The 19,487-nt window shown below is 34.1% G+C and overlaps 1 protein-coding gene across 2 annotated transcripts in view; it reads right to left on the bottom strand.

Moving 5' to 3' along the window:
• LOC149574924 (Zn-dependent exopeptidases superfamily protein) overlaps nt 1-19,487 on the bottom strand; it is a 70,393-nt gene that overhangs the window by 25,780 nt on the left and 25,126 nt on the right. For both annotated transcript variants that reach the window (XM_089814773.1, XM_089814772.1), the window contains 9 exons: nt 14,903-15,016; nt 14,307-14,424; nt 13,349-13,431; nt 13,167-13,243; nt 12,883-12,960; nt 1,792-1,863; nt 1,580-1,653; nt 1,158-1,290; nt 972-1,043 (listed from right to left, as the gene is read on the bottom strand). In XM_089814773.1, the coding sequence (XP_089670899.1) occupies nt 972-1,043; nt 1,158-1,290; nt 1,580-1,653; nt 1,792-1,863; nt 12,883-12,960; nt 13,167-13,243; nt 13,349-13,431; nt 14,307-14,424; nt 14,903-14,972 (777 nt within the window). In that variant the 5' untranslated portion in view covers nt 14,973-15,016. The remainder of the gene's footprint in view (nt 1-971; nt 1,044-1,157; nt 1,291-1,579; nt 1,654-1,791; nt 1,864-12,882; nt 12,961-13,166; nt 13,244-13,348; nt 13,432-14,306; nt 14,425-14,902; nt 15,017-19,487) is intronic.

Below are 19,487 nucleotides of genomic sequence, written 5' to 3'. Positions count from 1 at the left end.
AATTTTAGTCGATAAGCACTTGTTCAAAGAATACCTACTTTTAAGGGTTCTTTGATATATTGTTTCATTGTTATCTTTGCACCATTAAGAGTTTCAGATCACTGGATTTGCATCAGGGTTTCAATTTTCTATTGCATTGACATTTTATGTCTGAAAAGTTACAAAGTCTTGAGAATTGTATTCTCTGGTCCTATTCATTTGCTTTTAGAGATGAAAGAGAAAAAATAATTCTTTGATTCTGGCAAAGAGCACTCAGTAGCATATGCTATGCTCCATCAAACCTATATGCTTCTCTACATTTTTTCCTTTAACCCTAGGTTTACTCAATCATACTTAGGTTGCTCCTTTATGTACTGATCCATTTGGATTTCTGACCATCATATTAATGACACCCATTTCGGGTTATTGCTTTACCCCACTTTGGGTGTACCCATTCATCCAGATCTTTATCATTACAGTATGCTGAATCCACGCACAATGCAAGCCCTACTACCTATGGGTGAATAGAAAATGATAACAGATTATCTCAATGGGATTTATCTCAGCAAACTGGACATGTACCTTTTATTGAGATTTTATCTGCATTTGAAGTGCATATTATTTGATTTAAAAATAACCACTCTTAAAGTATTTCTAGCAACTATGAAAAAAAATTTGTCACTTGTTGTCATCATGCTGAACCTACTTTTCAGTTACCACACAATTAGCTCAATAGCATACCATGTAAAAGACCACTTAACAATATGTGACATTCTTTAAATGGCAAGCAAATAGCAGCTAAAAGTGATCCATCACCTTGACTATCAAAAATAACAATGTATTATATAAGCAACATACGTGCAGCAAAAACATATAAGCAAAAGATACAATCATATGTCAATGTCCATACATCAGGGGGGTTTACAGAATATGTTCTATAACTGCATACTTGAATGTTATTGCAAGAAGAGGTTTATCAGGTGAGTTACAACCTGCTTTTCCCATTTGCTTGCTCCATCAACATGTGAGAGGGCATCAACTGCCGTCAACAATGCTATCAATCCCTGGGTAGATTTGAAACTGTCAGGTGTCAATAATAAAAATTCGTAAGCATGTCAAATTCACAAGGTTGTTATATCTATGTACCCAAATTAAATTATACCAGTAAAATTACTTACAGACAAAGGAGAATCGGCTCCAAGAGTCCTGTCCCGAAAAAATGACATAGAATCCATTGTTGCTATTGCCAGTATAATAGGCTTCTTTGGTGATGAAGATGAAACATTAATGGGTGGAAGTGAAGACCAGACACTGCATTTTGGTCACCAGAACATATACTTGACTTAAAATCATAAGGAGACCAAATGATTTTGGTAAAAGAGGTGCAAAAATACAAAGATACAGAAAAAAAATACTACTTTTTTGACAAAATTATATCTCTTGACACCTTGGATAGTTGATTCCTAAACCCAGGCATAGTGCAGAAATGGTTAACACTACAAGGCAGAGCTAAAATAGCAGGAAATTGTTACCAGCTGCAGCCTTGACAGATGTAACAAAAAAGCATTCCGCGGAGAAAAGAATGCTAATAGTGACTAACCTGTAACCTCCAAGAGGCAAACAGGATCCCTCTTCAAGACAGGAGAGAGAATCATGTGTGCCAGATTTAGTTGTCTGGATGAACAAAATTTAATCACTTTCCAACACAAGCTTAATTTTTCTCATAAATGTCCAAATATACATTCAAAAGCACAAGAATTCAAACAACCAGAAATTGTATGATATACATTCACCAATTTCCAAAGAAGATACCTGCATGACCAGATCAAACTCTGCCACATTTATTGGATACTTGAAATTCTTTTTTTTATTGGATGCTGAAACCTGTATGAGATAAAGAAGCACATCAGTTGTACCACGAGACTTTTCATCTTGCAGAAACCAAATTGCGAAATTGAAAAATAGAACCATTAAACTAACAGTCAATAGCAGCAACCTAGATTACGATTCTCATAGCTTATTGCATGCCTGAAATTCTTCTGTCAATTAGCATTTCTCTGATAAAATTCTAATAATTTAACTGCTACCACAAGAAAAAAAGAACTCAAACGCTTAGATTTAAATAGGAAAAAAACAATTTAGATTTTAAAGTTGAGACTTCTTAGTTTCTAATTTACCAAATATAATTTAAATTGTAAAAGATAGTTTAGAACTTTTGCTGCCCACCAATTCATTCACATTCCAAAAAAACAAATCTAATTCAAGCCAAAAACATCACAGAAAAATATTTCAGTGTCAAGAGCTTGATGTCCCCAAGACAGTTGAGTGACATCTTTGACAGTACAGCTCACCCAGGGACAGCCAGCATACCCTTGATGTCATGTCTTTTCAATACATGTCCTACGGACTTTTTATCATTTTGGAAAAAGTTGGGGACAGCCAAGGGAAATCTCTTGCCATCCCACCATCTCAAAAAAGCCACTAAGAATGGCGATAACATTTTAGAGCCAGGTGAACATAAGTTATAAGTTCTAACAATTTAACTTAATAAGTTTCACTTAAACTTTTGACATAAACTTATAGATTTATAATTTCAAGAACTATGTGAATAAGTTTAACAATTTTATTCATTCAATGGTTCCAACTTAGCTTAAACTTTTTGCTTTAGAAGTTTACCCTTACTTCGCCAACTGTCACTAACAGAGAACAACAAAACAATGATTTCACTGCTCTCTTATAATGTTGAATAATGCCTTGACATCACATGTAGCTATCGCAACTTTTCATTAAATCTCATGCACCAACCAAGTTGAGGGACACATGGAGACACAAACAGGATATCTCCTATCATTAGAGGTATATCTAGCCATCTCCATGGCTACAGATGTAGCACACACCCTTAGTTTCCTTTCCATTTATATTGTTGAACTCTTTTTGGCCATCTTTCATGCATATGTTATTTGATTCAGTGATACTAAGTTGGTTGACACTATTTCATGTTGGATTCATCTATATCATGAGCTACTTCATATTTGAGACATTATATGTGTTTATTGTTGATCATGGTTATTTACTTCAATGAGGATGTTTTACATGCTTTCACATAGTCATTACAGTTATTTTCATGATGATGTGATGTCCCCTGCTAGGACATTAAACTATTTAATATATATTTGCCAATTCAGACTTTTACAGACCAAATATCTCATTTTTCCTTCTGTATTTCTCCATATTTCTGAATGCCCTTTTCTCAATGTTGATAAATATTATGTATATATAGTCTTTAAGTCATGTCTTTTCATAGTTAATAATTATATTTATAATATGACTATAATATATATATATATATATATATATATATATATATATATATATATAATGTATATTATTTTAACAATATACAATTATATATTATGAATAATATTTTTAGTATTAATATTATTATTATTTATCAGGCACAATATATTCACTTACATATTATGATTATTAAAATATCATGTTTTATCATTTTAATTATATTTAATTATCAATATTTTGATATATTAAACATTATTAATATTGTATTATTATTATTTTATTTATTTATTTATACTCTATTTTGATAGGGATATCATAGATGATGGTTATATGGATGATATATATGGATTTCTAGTTACTTACCCCATACTTGCATGAGTATAGTGTACATGTTTGTTTTACCTTTTTGTTTGACGTATCTGATGTGGTTGAGGGAGAGAGTCATAGTCACTTGCAAGTCGAAATCTACACAATGCACCACTCCCTGCCATTGCCAATTTAGTTAGATATATTGTATATGTAGATGCTCGTCTTTTATGTAGGTTGCAAGTACCAAGCATCGACTACCCTGAATTGCTAGGATGAGTGTGCCCTATTGAAATATCTCAATGTCAAAAGAGGGGAGATAGTGTCCAAGTCCAAATCCCAAACCCAAGCCTATTTTTGTCCTAAGACAAAGCACAAATATCTGAATTACTACCCATCTAAATTCGTCAAGGTGACGTGAATTCGTGCACTTACCCCTTAAGTATGATTTTATACTTTGATTTTAATTGGGTTTCTTGTTCGGGTATGTTATTATTATGAAGTAATTGGTAAAATACTTGCTCAATATTAACAGAAACCGAGAGATCAATATATACAAAAGAATGAAACGATGTTTCCTTAGGAAACGATCGTAAAGAATAGAAACTTTCTATTTTGGCTAATATAGAACTAACAGTTATCTACAACCTAGCTAAATATTAGAAACATTCTAATATTTATAAAAGATTACAAATAGATAACCATTAACTAATAATAGAAGTTATCTATTATCATAACACCCTCCCTTAATGGTTAATCCATCCACAACACCAAGTTGTCATCTAAATTTGATAAACTTATCAGGACCAAGAGGCTTGGTGAGAATGTCTGCAATCTGATCCCTTGTAGGAACATACTGGAAATCTATTCTCTCATCTTCAACCAGTTGTCATATGTAGAGACAGTGAACATCCACATGCTTGGTTTGTTTATGGAAGACTGGATTTCATGCTAACTCAATAATGCCTTTGTTATCAACAAACAAAGAGGTCAATCCTACTGGTGACATCTGCATATCCCCAAGCATCCGATGAAGCCAAATATCTTAACAACCTGCCTTAATGATTCCTCTATATTCAGCAGTGGAGGAGAAAGAAACTACCTGTTGCTTCTTACTGGTTCATGTGACTGCACCAGATCCCAAACTGAACACATATCCAAAAGTTGACTTTTTATCGTCAACAATGTCTGCCCAACCTGAATCTGTGAAACCACTGAATCTAGGATTAGAACTCTGAGAGTAAAGAAGTCCATAATCTGTAGTGCCCTTCACATAACGAAGCATACACTTCACTATCATCCAATGATCAACCTTGGAAGCTATCATAAAGCATGAGATATAGCTGACTGCGAAGCTAATATCAGACCTAGTAGCAGAGAAGTAGGTGAGGTTGCCTACTGGATGCCTATATGTAGTATCATCAATGAGAGGAGAATTAGATTTTGTTGATAACTTGAGACCTTTTTCCATGGGTGTAGATGCAGACTTGCAATCCTGCATATGGAATTTGTCTAATAGAGCCTTGGCATATTTGGATTGAGAGATGAATATACCAGAAGACTATTGCCAAACCTCAACAGCGAGGCAAAAATGCATGAGCCCAAGGTCAACCATATCAAAAGATTGGTATAAATTATGTTTGATTCCCTGAATCAAAGATGTCGAACTGCTAGTGATAATCAAATCATCCACATAAATAACCAAAAGGATGATGTCACTATCAGTAATCTTGATGTACAAATTTGAGTTTGAAGAACTCCTTCAAAAGCCTTGATCACTAAGGTACTTACCAATTTTCACGTACCATGCCCTAGGGGACTGCTTCAAGCCATAGAGAGCTTTCACTAATATGAGAATTCGATGGTCTTTACCAACAACCTTGAAACTAGGAGGTTGCATTATGTAGACCTCTTCTTGTAGGTCACCATTTAGGAAAGCACTCTTGAGGTCCATCTAATGCACCTTCTAGCAAAATTGTTCTGCCATTGCTAGGACTAATCTGATTGTGCTCATCTTTGTAGTAGGAGCAAAGGTCTCCTCATAATCAATGCCCTGACATTGAGAAAAGCCCTTTGTAACTAAGCGAGTTTTGTACTTATCCAAAGTACCATCAGATTTGTATTTGATTTTGTAAACACATTTGCAGCCAATTGGTCTCTTCCCTGGTCGAAGATCAGAAAGGACCCAAGTGTTATTCTTCAACAGACTCTAGTGTTCAAATGTCATGGCTTTTTCCCACTCTGCAATTCATTTAGCCTCGGAATATGTTTGAGGTTCAAACACACTATGAATGTTGGCCATGAGAGCAAAGTTAACAGACTCTAGTTTGCTCTTTTTTTGAGCAATTCTCCCATTAATGAGCTCATCATCACAAAGATTAGCAAGTGTCTTAGCCCATCACTTAGGCCAAAAAGGAGAATGACCAACATTAGTATCAAGAGATGCTCTATGATCAAGTTCCTCATCAGAAGAATCTAGATCAAAGTCAAGTGAAGCATCTACAAATCTGAGTGATGTTGCAAGAGAAGTCGGAGGTGTCTGTACAGGGATCACTGGTATAACTGGAGCTGCAAGAGCTACTAGAGCCCTTCCATCAGATGGACCTAATAAAAGCCTAACTCCCAAATCATGAGCCTAGTGTGCTAGATCAGGAACAAGAGAAATAAGCATGAATGGTCCCCATTGCTCATCAAAGACTGTATAGGAGACAAGATCAAAGACTGTATAGGAGACAAGATGTCTCAGTGTTGATCAAGTGGTAGGCTTTGTGAAGACTACTATATCTAGCAAGCATGAGTTTTTAATTCTTGGCATCCAACTTGGTGGATGATGCATTAGGGATCCAAACAAAAGCAAGAGAGCTAAAAACCTTCAGGTGACTAATTCTAGGCTTGCAACTTGACCAGGCCTCTTCCAAAGTCTTACCTTTGATCGCCACTGAGGGTGACCGGTTCAAAAGATAGACTACAGTGTTAACTTCTTTTGCCCAAAACTTCTTCGGAACATTTATGTGTTCCAGCATGGATCGAGCCATCTCAATGATCATTATATTCTGACGTTCAACTACATTGTTTTGTTGTAGTGTGTGGGTGTGGTTAACTAGCGTTTGATGCCATGAGTATCCAAGAAGCTAGAGAATTCATTAGAACAAAATTCCCCCCCATTGTTTGACGTAAGAGTAATAATAGATTTCCCAAACTCTTTTTCAACTAAAGGTTTAAACTTTTGAAATGAGATAAATGCATCTGATTTCTTTTTAAGAAAATATTCCCACATTTTTTCTACTAAAATCGTCAACAAACAACAGAAAATACCTGAACCCATGAATAGGACTGGCCATAGGGCTGCAAATATCGGTATAAACAAGCTTAAGTACCTAAGAAGCTCACCATGAATCGCCACTAGTTAAAGGTGTGCGATGTTGCTTCCCAGCCTAGTATGCATCACAAACTCCAAGCTACTAAGTCAGAATCTCTAGTAAACCGAGGGCAAGCTCTTCCCAAGCAAGCTGAGAGAGATAATGCACATTTAAGTTCCATACCGTTGATGCCAAAGTGTGTTGATAGAAGATCGTCGGGCAGCCATAGCTAAGTCTTGAGAATTACCAAAATCAATAAGTTTGAAAAGACCATAATCCTCAAGACCCACTACAACAATAGACTGAGTCGCCCTATCAGTGATGGTACACTAATGTGAACTAAAAGTGACATCCAACTGTGGAGAGTGTTGCACCAACTGACTGACTGAGAGTAGATTTAGTTCCATCCCTCGAACGTAGTACACATCGAGGAAAATGTGATTCCTCCTAGTAGTTTGAATATGAATGTTGCCTCTGCCGACAACGGTGTACTCTTCTCCGCCACCAAAAGCAACAAAATCTGAATAAGGCTTGTAATCAGTGAACCAATCTCTGTAGCGGATGAAATGACGAGAGGCACCTGAATCAATGTACCAGGTAGACTATTCCACATGATTTGCAGGTGTTTTAGCCATGAAAGCGTAAAAAGCAGATTCGTTCTGCTCAGTGTGCTCTGCACTATTCGCTTTGGGTTGCAAACCAAATTGCTTAGATTGGGCAACTAAGCATTTCCAACATTCAACCTTCATGTGACCAAACTTGTAACAATAGTTGCATTGAATGTTCTTCTTCCAGGAGCCTTCTGAAGCTAGAGCAAATAATTTCTACTGAGAAGATTGCTGAGAATGAGACTTGCCTTTATCCTTTTGAAAGGGTTTAGTAGCAAAGGCTTGCTTTGTGGAGGGGGAGTTGGAACTACTACCAATCTGTTGTTTCCACTGCTCTTGCTGAAGCAAAAGTGTGTAGAGATCTGTGAACTTTAGATCAACAACAATCAAAGTGATGTTAAGAGTCTCGATAAAAATTTTGTAGGACTTCGACAAACTTTTGAGAGTGTTGACCACAATGTCCTCTTCCTCCATCTTGCAACCAATGGCAAGCAACTGATCACAGATTTCCTTAATCCTATTCAAGTGAGCCTAGAGCGATGTTCGCTCATCCATGATAATGGAAAACAGAATGTTCTTCAAAAAGAAAGCTCTGCTTTTGTCAGAAGTCTCCCATATCTCAGGAGTTGTCTTGCTGGATGGAATTTGAGGGAGTTGATCATCAGCTAAGGTCAATTTGAGAAGCATCACCACCTCCCGATAATTCAGATCCCATGTATCCTAATCAGTACCAAGGGCAGTCGGATGTTGTGTAACACCCAGAACAATTTGATCAATATTTCGATATTCAAAGATTGCTAGTATGCACTGCTTCCATGTGTTGTAATTCCAACCATTGAATTTTGAATTGCCCTCCAGCAAAATATTTGTCAGAGATGCCATGATGTGTTTTTCAATGAAAAAGCATGAAAATCTGTAAAGGCATGTACTTCGAGGCAAAAAGACGGAAGACCCAGAAAAATTGAAGGGGTATCTAGAAGAAAGCTTGAAAAACCCAGAAAGAATATGTTGTCAATTTTCGAATCCGCCGGCTCAGAAAATGAGGCACCCAAAAAAACCTAACAACCCAATTGAGCTCTTGAAAGCCCAACCAAGAATCTGTAATCAAAAAAATTTCGACCCAAAAAATTAAGGTTTTCCAACAAAAACCTAGCCAATGGCCTTAGAAGGTAGGAGTTGCAAAAACAATGGCGATTTCACGGAGAAAACGACTGATTTTTTCCAGAGAGAGACTTCTAGGCAGAGACGGCATGGAGGGGAGAGATTGAACTCCAAAAACAGCATGATTTTGTAGTCACAAGCGTGCGAATGAGGTAAATCCAACTACAAAATTGTCTACAATAAACTCCAAATAGTCACGCAAGGAAGAACTTGCACAGACATGAGCAGGAAGAAACGACCCTTTGTTGGGTATGGGCTGTGATTTCTAGTCGTGAGCAGAAGAAACGAACATGAAAAACAAGCAATGCTTTGTATAGGCGCAATTTCAGTCAGATTTTACAAAAAAATGACTTTTTTCTGCATTCGAATTTCTCAAGACAGAAACCCTAAATGGGTTGTAGAGAAAGACTCAAAAATAATTTCAAAAAATTTAGAGTTCCACTAATTTAGTGGGCTTTAAATATTATTAGTCCCTGAACTAATGTTTTCATTGGTCCCTATTAAATCTTAGAAACAAAATATACCAGTTTCTAAAGTTGAATAAACAATTTATTTATTAATTAATTTTGAATCAGAAATTCCTATTTTCTGATTGGCTAGTGGCAATTTTGCCAAGGATAAAAATGATTTTCTTATAAAAAAATTAGGAAAAATGTTTCTAGAAACTTCTTCTAGATTTTTTTGAAGATACTCTAGATCTTTCATAATTGTTGTCCAGCTTTATCGATGCACTTGAAACAGACAGCTATTTTGTTTTCTCTCGTTCTGTTACATTTTGTCATGTTCTAGGCACTTGCAATGTCAATTTCATTTTGCGTCGTTGGCAACTTCTAAGGCATGCACCCGAAAGGGAAAGCCCTTTGCATTTCATAGTCAGGCATAAACCACATCTTCCACATTTACTTGAGTTTCATATACTAATAAGCTTGAAGCTACACTCCTTCCTGCAGGTGGCAAAAGATTATGCAGCAAAGTTACATTTTCTATGATGTCGGCAAAACCCGAGATTATTTCTGTGGAGAAGATTATGCAGCAAAGTTACATTTTCTATGTCAGCAAAACCCGAGATTTCTGTTACGCTTATACTTTTCTTTTCCTAGATTAAAACTTTTCGAAAAACATTTCAATTTGTGAATCTTCTAGCAGCATCGGCCAGAAACTAAAATGGGGGCTTGGATTTGCAAGATCTTGAATTTGCCAAGGAAATAGTGTGTTTGCGCCAGGATTTGTTTGCTTGCTACATTAGAAGAATAAACATTTGTTACAAGGATTGGCAATAGATGTGTGTTCAGAGGGAAAATTCAAGATTCACAAATTGAAATTTTTTTTGAAAGGTTTTCTTTTCCTAGCCAATGCTGCTAAAAGTTACTAGAGTTAAGATTGAAATTTCGATTTGAAAAGCCCATTACAATTTCTTTATGAATTATTAAACTAATTTGTTGACATGCATGACTAAATCAATTACATAAAATAATATCATCCCGTGGATAAGACATGAAAAGTATAGACTACCAAACCCTCATTTTGGGCATTCATTATTGTGAGACACTATTAAACGATCCATTCGGAATTGTTAAGCACCCGGATTCATTGGCTTTTAAAAGTTTAAATAGTTTTATGATTTTGAAAAGTTCTTTTAGTGGATATTTAGATTTTTTCTAGTTTCTATATTGAAATTTTTATGATTTTGTTATTTGTATTTTTATTAAAAAAATTAGATTTAGACATTTTGTATTTTTAACTCTTTTAAAATATGTAATTGTAAATAGTTGTGTTCTAAATATTTCAAGTTTGATTTAATATAAGATTTTTTTTTTAAAAATTAATGACTAAAAGATTATAAGAAAATATAACAAATTACAACTATTTTCAATGGTTAATATAAATGACTAAGTGATGTTATTAGTAATAATACATTTAAATTAAAATAATAAAGTAAGTTAGGTAGAAAATAAATGAAAAACAAAGACACTTATTCTTTCTCTAATATTGTACATTTTAGATGCTTATGGATAAAGATAATATTTTGAATAAATTGGGTAAGTTGACTTCTAGTCCATAAAAAAAATCCTTGCCAAAGTTTTAATGTAATAGTGAAAAAAAGTTTGACTTTAACATTAATGAAATTACAATATCTATTCTTTACTAAACCTTAACTTCAATTGAATCATAACTTGAACCCTAAATCTAATGCTTACCATAAGCTTGGATAATGAAGAGAATCAACCAATTATATGTGACTATAGTATTTTTTAATTTTATACTTCTATCTCTTTAGACAGTTTCATTTTCTTTTTTTTATTCATTAGTATCTTATATTGACTAATTCTAATATTTAACAATACTAAATATAATTTTTTTTAAATAGATAGATAAAGAAGACATATATCTTGATAAATAAATTTAAAAATTCTAAATCAAATCTATAATAAATTTCTTAAATCGTTTTAATAATAATAAAGTCAATTCTTTTTAACACGAGTAGACAAAACTAAACTTCAAAAAAAAATCTAAATCTAAATCTTATAAGATTTGTATAATAAAGATTGCTTACATGATTTCATTATGTACATTCTAATATTATTATATGTAAAGTTTGTACATGTTAAGACATATATGGTTACTTTTTTCCACAAATGTTGAAGTAGGGAATAGCTTGTAAATTTTTGAAATGATTTAATAATGACTAGATGTGATTACTAGTTGTGAACAACTAGAATGTACATCTTTCTAAGATCAAGAATTTAATAATGTTTTTATAATAAAGATTGCTTATATGATTTCATTATGTACATTCTAACATTATTATATGTAAAGTTTGTACATATTAAGACATATATGGTCATTTTTTAACACAAATGTTGACGTAGGAAATAGCTTGTGAATTTTTGAAAGTATTTAATAATGACTAGATGCGATTACTAGTCGTCAACAAGTAGAATGTACATCTTTCTAAGATTAAGAATTGAATAAATATAAATATTGACATTCATTAATTTCTATTATTAAAAATTCATGACATTTAAAATTGAAATTTACTTCCATTGTTCTGAGAATACTCTATAAATGGATGGATATGTTTTCAGCTGAATATCTATTTTTATTATATTCTTAATAGCGTGTTACACTGCATCACAAAAAACTCAAATTAAATATTGCATATCATTTATTTTAATTCTATAAATTTCATGAAATGTTCACTAATCAATTCTTGTGATTGCTTTTTCCTAATTACTAAATAAAATTGTGTTATTCATCTTAACATTTTTTCAATATAATTTACCCATTAACCAAATCTAAACCTATGCATCATGTTTAACAAAAGGCAGGGACTAAAGCTCTATTAGAGCTCTTGTTATTAATTAAAATAATAATTATGTTCTCTAAAAGTATTATGCTCAAATAAATAAAATGGGAAAAATAAATAAAGTAATATTCTAAATTAAAAAGTGCTTTTAAGCGTGCATAAGAAGATTAAATAAATTAAATGTATTTATTATTTAATAAAGTAAATGACTTTTTATAAGATTAGAGAGCAGAAACCCTAAGTAGGCTTAGAGCTATTTGAAGATTTGAAACACATCACCCTGCAACACAAATTTCACAATGCTCCAAACCTTATACTATGACGAATGAATATGGAATTGAGATTGTGCTATTCTTATCTTAGAGCAACAGTCTTGGATCAATATATCTGAGGTAAATTCATCTTTAAAATCTATAATATAGACTAATAGTTCATTTTCTTAAAAACTCTCATGAAGATTTTGATGCAAAATTATAGACAAAACAATTATCCCTCTTCCCCATCAACAAAGTGAGTAGATTCTGGGATATTGTTTACAACATCTGCTCATTGTGCAGCCTAATTCCACTGTCCTTTTGAGAGTTCTCATTGTACACTATTATGTTTTTGTTGATAAGATTGTTCCCAGGAGTTCAAATTAACTCGTTTTCATGAGGGATCGTTGCTTAAAGAATTAACAAACTAAGAAATTGAATTTGTAACCCAAACACAAAATCCACAACAGATTCAAGTCTTTCACTCATCTTATGTTGTTTCCCAATTCAATTTATTCCATACTTCGGTTTTCAAATTTAAATGGAAATGGTAGAAGCCAGAAATAGAAGGGGACACAAAAAGAACCATTGTAACCAAAAAGTTGATTTACCTTTTGCAGAACTTCCGTGCTTTCCTGAGAGAGCATAAATACAGGAAAGTTGTAGCTATGATGCAGGATACTGCTTCCCTGAAATGAATGACACACACACAAACTTATCTTATAACTTAAAGTTTCTTTTTAGGGGGAACCAACAGTTTCGACTTATGAAGAAACCTAACTGAAAGATCTCCATAGCATGAATTTTCATAATCTTTTCTTTATCTCTAACAGTAACAAGTTGGAATGTGAATAGTGCTCATATCCATATAAACACAGAAAATACAAAGACTTACAACAGGATTCCATTGATATGTCTTGTTCTTGTAAGGGGCAAATTCTGCCTGCGGAAATGTCTCGTCTGGAGAAAAACCTGCAGAACCAAGAAAATTTTGCTAATCAAAATAGACAAGGATGTTGAATTGAATTGAAGAGGATATAGGCTAGGAAACTGGCATAGAGTTTCCGTTTTAGTTACCTAGTGCCTGGAATTGATTTTGGGGTTCATATTCAAGTAATAGACCTGCTACATTCTGAGCGAATCTCGGCTCATCTACTATCCTAAAATACAAAAATGTCAAAAACATTAAACAAAAGAATTAGAATATAGTCGATGCATCAATCCATCTTTTATGTAAAACCATTTGAGAATTCCTGATGAAGTTTTATTTGCAAACATGCTCATTTGGTTTTTGGTAAACCTAGAATCACATCTTCTTTGCAGTTTGTACAGAAAAATGGTAATGATTCAACACCTTCAAATGGGGAATAAATTCTCATTAGAATATAGTCGATGCATCAATCCATCTTTTATGTAAAACCATTTGAGAATTCCTGATGAAGTTTTATTTGCAAACATGCTCATTTGGTTTTTGGTAAACCTAGAATCACATCTTCTTTGCAGTTTGAACAGAAAAATGGTAATGATTCAACACCTTCAAATGGGGAATCTTGAAGGAAATCAAACAAACTTTAACAAGAGAAAAATCTTGGTTATTCACAATCGTAAAATATAATTAAAAAAATGAACAAGAAACTTAGAATCTCATCAATGTGTCAATCCATCTTGAATGTGGCTCCATTTCAAAATTCCACGTAAAGTTTTATTTGTAGACATCCTCATTTGATTTGCAGTCCACCTAAAATTGTATCACCGGCTCTTTGTCATCTGGCAAACAGAGAGAACATAATCCAAATAGAGGAAAATAGACTTGAGTTTTTAAAATTCCACCATGAGTAGAATCTCATCTTGTTTTTATTTTGATTTCATGGTCAGTCAAAAAGTAATGTTTTAAAACCTTAAAATGGGAAGCACGTTGCTCTCATTGGAAACTTGAAGCAGATCAAATAAACTTTCATGAAAAGAAGTGTAAATTATTTATAAAAGAAAATGCCTGAGATTGAATAAATGGTTATATTCAAAGGTCTCTGCTTGCCTGTTTAAGAAATTGTTAAATTCATGTAATGGCAAAAGAATTGCTGAATGTTGATCCAGCTCATCCGTGGCCTTTTCAAGCCGTCTTAATGGAGCTGTAATTTTCCCACGACCTGGATCTGCAGATTAGAAAATTGTTTTAAGTTAAAAATGGTCATAAGAAATTTCCTTACTTTAAAATACATATCACAAGCATAGTCACTAAATAGGATAAGGAAACCATCCATGTATATCAAGTAATGTATTGAAAATACGGCAGTCTACTCAAAACAGGTTACAGTGAGCCAAAATGTGCAGCTGCGGTGCAGAAATAAGAGTAAAATCTGAAACAACTTTCCAAGTTGTTTTCTTGACTTTTGCTATAAGTGTAAAATTAATCAAATTAAGAGATATCACATTGATTGGATTTTGGTTGATTTTAATCAGAAGTAAATTAGCATTAAGCAGTAAAAGTACTAAAGCAAATTATATGATACACACCAAAGCTTTACAGTTGGATTCATTTGGAAAGAGACTTGGGTTCTATTTGATTAGGATGAGATTCTGATTTTAAAAATGGCAAGAAAAATAATTGTACTGGAAGAGAATAAAACTTACTTGCACACCCAATCTCTCCTGATAGATTCAGAAGCCTCACGCAAGGAGTTCCATTAACTCCTATATACATAGCCTTTTCGAGCTCTGGAACTGATTCTAATGTGCCATGCTGTCCTGTCACATCCACAGCATTATGAAAGCCAAAAGATGCTATCAATGTTACAATCAGTATACCCCAACAAAATATATAAGCATTGAAAACTTGAAATGTTGAATTTGATTGTTCCAGGACATATGGGGATGGGAATTTTTTTGGCAGAATAAAATCCAACAAGGATTTTCAAAAAAAAATATGCATGTTAAAGATAGTCCATGCGACCTCCATATTCAGTTAAACAAATATATGGCATCCCAAGTTGCTCCATTGAAGATGATATTGCCGTACAAGAATTTTCTCCAATAAAAAAAAATGTTATGAAATATAGATTGATGATCATTACAACTAAATGTGCCTTCTAAGCACCACATATAGATGGTAAGAACTCATCTCTTTATGCGCCCCCCCCACAGAGTTGGCATTATAGCATAAATGCTATTAACAACCGAATATAAATGCTTCATACAATAAATATTACTGTTGTACATATAAGCAGCAGGCAACTGCCACACAATCAATATGAGGATAGAGATAACCTTTTAAGATTCAGCTAGTCATAGGTTCATAGATCACTGTACTAATGGCATTCACTATCCAAGGCAATTTGAACCTGCATTATTGATATCAAACAAAAAGATAATTCGTTTTTTCTGTCATTCCTAAATAAGCATAGGACCTTCTCTTGAACCAGAAATATTTCTTTTAACAATTGTTTATTTTGCAGGTATTTCGGTGATGCAACAGTAGTATATAAGTCAAGTTCACAGGTATTTTGATGGTGTTACAGTAGCATAAAAGTGTGGTATATATGGCATGGAAGTGATGGTATACTTGTTAATTGTCTTCACTCTCATGAGAATTGTAAGTTCATGCTTGGCTTGAATTGTTCATCTTTATTATTTGTAGAAGGTTTGTTTCTACCATGGACAGTAAGGAGCTCGGCCATGGGTTGTCAAACATTGCACACTTGATCTAAACCTCCCTCATAGTCCTATTGTTCCTCGAATTCTTCTAGAAGCAATTATCTGCTCAACTAAATGTAAGAAGCCCTACCAGAAAAACTTATGAACCTGCAAGTTTTTTCAAATTAGGATCACAGGAAATTCATCAAATAGTTGGCATGCAACCATTCATTCTATATTTCTGATTTAAATGCTTATAAACAGCTGCAACTAACTCACAAGTATATAGGCATAATCAGAATAGTAAACATTGGGTATTTCAAGGACATTTTCACAAACAGCTTGCAGCCAAAATTATTTCAACAGATTGTCACAAATAGTCACAAGTTACATTTATCAACTCCAGATGGTAGAAATAAATCTTCTTTGCAAAGATGGCAATTTGATGTACATCCTTCAACACAAAGATGAATTTATTCATTGCTGTTATAAACTGTGGTATTCGGAAATTTCAAACAATTAATTAGTATCTTCATAATCCTCAAGCATTACTAATATTTCAATTTCTGACCTTAAATAGGAGCTGACAGTCAAGATCAGTTAGTAGTCAACCCAACTTTGGCCCATCCTTGAAGAAGTGTGGCACCCCAACAGAAGGTGATTGCATGGCAGCTCCTTTTGAATGTTCATGTCCTCCTAAAGGCTAATCAGAAGGGCTCAAGATATCATGAGAGGCCACATCATCTTGGAAAGAGGCATTACAAGTCTTTAATGATATAACCGACCACCTTTGCATAAGCTATGTGGTGTACGTCAGATTTAGGCTGTACAGAAGAAAAGGAAAGTATTTCAATTCTTTAAATTGAAAGCTTGTTGATTCTGTTGACCTTTTAAGTACTGCGTTGGAATCTTTCCAAAGACTTCTTGATGTCTATGTGATGCTGTGTGATATTCCAATCTCACTTCATGTCTTTAGGCTGCATCATATATATATCATGAATTGATCCACAAAAAAGGATGTGACTGAAAGTACGATATTTTTAGAGGTTGCTCAATATAAAAGGAAATTTGATCCAATCTCTTTCTCTATAGCCTCACCTATACACGAAGTTGCAGCCATGGGGAGTTGTTGCATTGGGTTAAAGGGTTGATGAAGAATTTGACATTTTAAACATAAGATTATTCATGCTCTTATGATTGCTCTTCCTAATTCACAACAAAAACAGAAACTAGTGCAAGTAAATATACAGTGTTACCCGGTAACGCATTTCCACCCCTAAGGCCCACATTTTGGAAACGGAAATGGTTTCGAGGATGCAGGGACGGCCAGAAATGTTTCCAAGCCATCCCCAATTGGCCAAAAATATTGGAAACCGTACCCAAAACACGGGGATAGTCAACTGAGTTTCCTATTCTATGATGATGCAATTTGATTCATTTCATGCTATGTTCTATGATGATTCAACGAATGACATTGATCACCGATTCAATAATGTTAGCCTTTAGATTACTAATTATAAATGTTATTATGTTGCTATGTAATTCTGAAATTCATGAACATATTTGAAGTCTGTGTGTATTTTATATTTATATATTTATATATATATATATATAGTAGCCGTCCCCTGCTATCCCCTGCTCTGGCAAAAAAAGGTCCTGGAAACCTGTTTCCCTGTCCCCAAAACTTAAGAGTAACATTGTAAATATATGATGGGTGTTGTCTTGCTTCGAGGTAAACCAATTTGTTATTATTCGTATTTTTTCACTTCTATAGTTAAAAGATATCAAATTTATAATAGAGAACTATGTACACTAGTTCAAGACTAAGTTGCCAGTTTTGGTATGCGTCTTGGTTCAGATTTGCGAATTCAGCTAAAACAAATTTGGGGTTGGTTCATTTTGGGTGTGATATCAAAAGATTCCCCTCATCCTGCATTATGATTTTTTATTTGCAATCCACCATTCAATTAAATAAAAAGAAAAGAAAGAAATGAAGTTTGGAATGGCAGCCTAAGAGTTCTATATTTTGTGATATATATATTTCATACAATTTAACTCTGCTTTTTTTTAAATGAAATACTGGTTGCAAATAGACTGAGGAATTTAAAGAAATTGCTAAAAATTGCAAGGAAAGACAAATCCAAAGCCAAAGAGGGGGTCATTACTTTGCCAAAAACAAAATGGAACCTGTTGTGAGGGGATTAAGAGTAGATGCCATGAAGGTTATAATTACTTTTTAAAAAGGTCGTTGGATTACCTATAGCTATAGAGAATGTAATGTCCCCACTTTCTGGTTCTGTTGTGGTGCAGTGCATGTTGGTCTTCTCGGTTGGTGTCAACAAAATCGAAGGGGTATTTTGATGTCGCTAGTGTATTCAGACGGATAAATGCAGATTTACAATAATTCCTAGAGCTGTTATCAGAAGCAATTTCATCTTCAGACAGGATTTAGGAGCGCACTGTCATTTTCTGGAGCCCTTTGAGTAAGTAATTTTAGCAGTGGCTATTTTTAGCACTTACTATTTACAGTAAGTTTAAGTGCACCTCAAATCAGGCCACTTTGGCATTTGGACATAATAGTTTTAACAATTGCTATTTTTAGTAAGAATCCATTTTCAGCTGTTGGGCCAGCCTCTATTTCTCCAGTAGCGTAATATTTCGTATTTGGATGTTGGGTGAGGTTTTAATACAGTCAGAGAAATATATATATGATTTTAACCACTTGTCTCTTATATTGTCACTTTCTGACTCAAGCGACTAGTACCCCTTGGCCTGGAAGCACAACATTGTTTTTAAAAGGGGGACATTTGACATCCTAAGTAAGAGGTTGTTAAAAGAAAGAGGCCTTTAATATTTGGGAGACCAAAGAGGTGATTTATTTAACCCCAGTCTTGGTGACAAGGATCGAACCCCTTGGAGAAAGATAAAAGAATTAAAAAAACTCATGAGGGTTGCTGTGATTTTGGATATCGTTATGCTGCTGGTTTTGCAGGACTTGCTGCTCCTTTTGGTTTGTGAGGGCGACACCCCTTGCAAACAATATTCTTCATGTTGTTGAGAGATACAGTCTGGAGAATCGCTCAGTGCTTTCATATAGGAAGCACAGATGTATTCATTGATCAGACAGAGTTCTGATTTGTGGAGTTAGGAGGAGGTTAATGCAGACTTGTGGGATTGATTTAATGTCAGCTATACTTCTTCCATTGCCTGCCAAATTTCTTCTAGGTGGCTACATGCTGCTGCTAGGGCATAAGCTGGAGGAAGTCATACATATGCGTTTTCGGGAGCCCTTCCTTTGCTGTTCTAATCTAATACAGCCAGTTGCACCTTGGAGGCACCCTTGGGAAGGTGACTATGGTGTTTAGGCATTGAATGAATTGGTTTTAACCGCTATGGAATTTATCACTCGTTTCCAGCGATAGGTTTGTGATTCTCCACATTTGTAATCAGTTTTGAACAACTCCATCTCATATCTGCTGTGTACTTCAGATTTGTACCTGATTCGAGTTGAGAGTTGCATGTTACTTTCATTGTTATTACCTGCTGTTAAAAAATCTGCATTTTAGTAATTCTGCATGACATTTTA

Source organism: Cupressus sempervirens, chromosome 2, assembly GCF_028749045.1.
Source record: "Cupressus sempervirens isolate cs-2001-9-10 chromosome 2, ASM2874904v1, whole genome shotgun sequence".
In the NCBI taxonomy this organism is placed as follows: Eukaryota; Viridiplantae; Streptophyta; class Pinopsida; order Cupressales; family Cupressaceae; genus Cupressus; species Cupressus sempervirens.
Note: the sequence above shows the minus strand (reverse complement) of the source record. Positions and strands in the feature narration are given on the sequence as shown.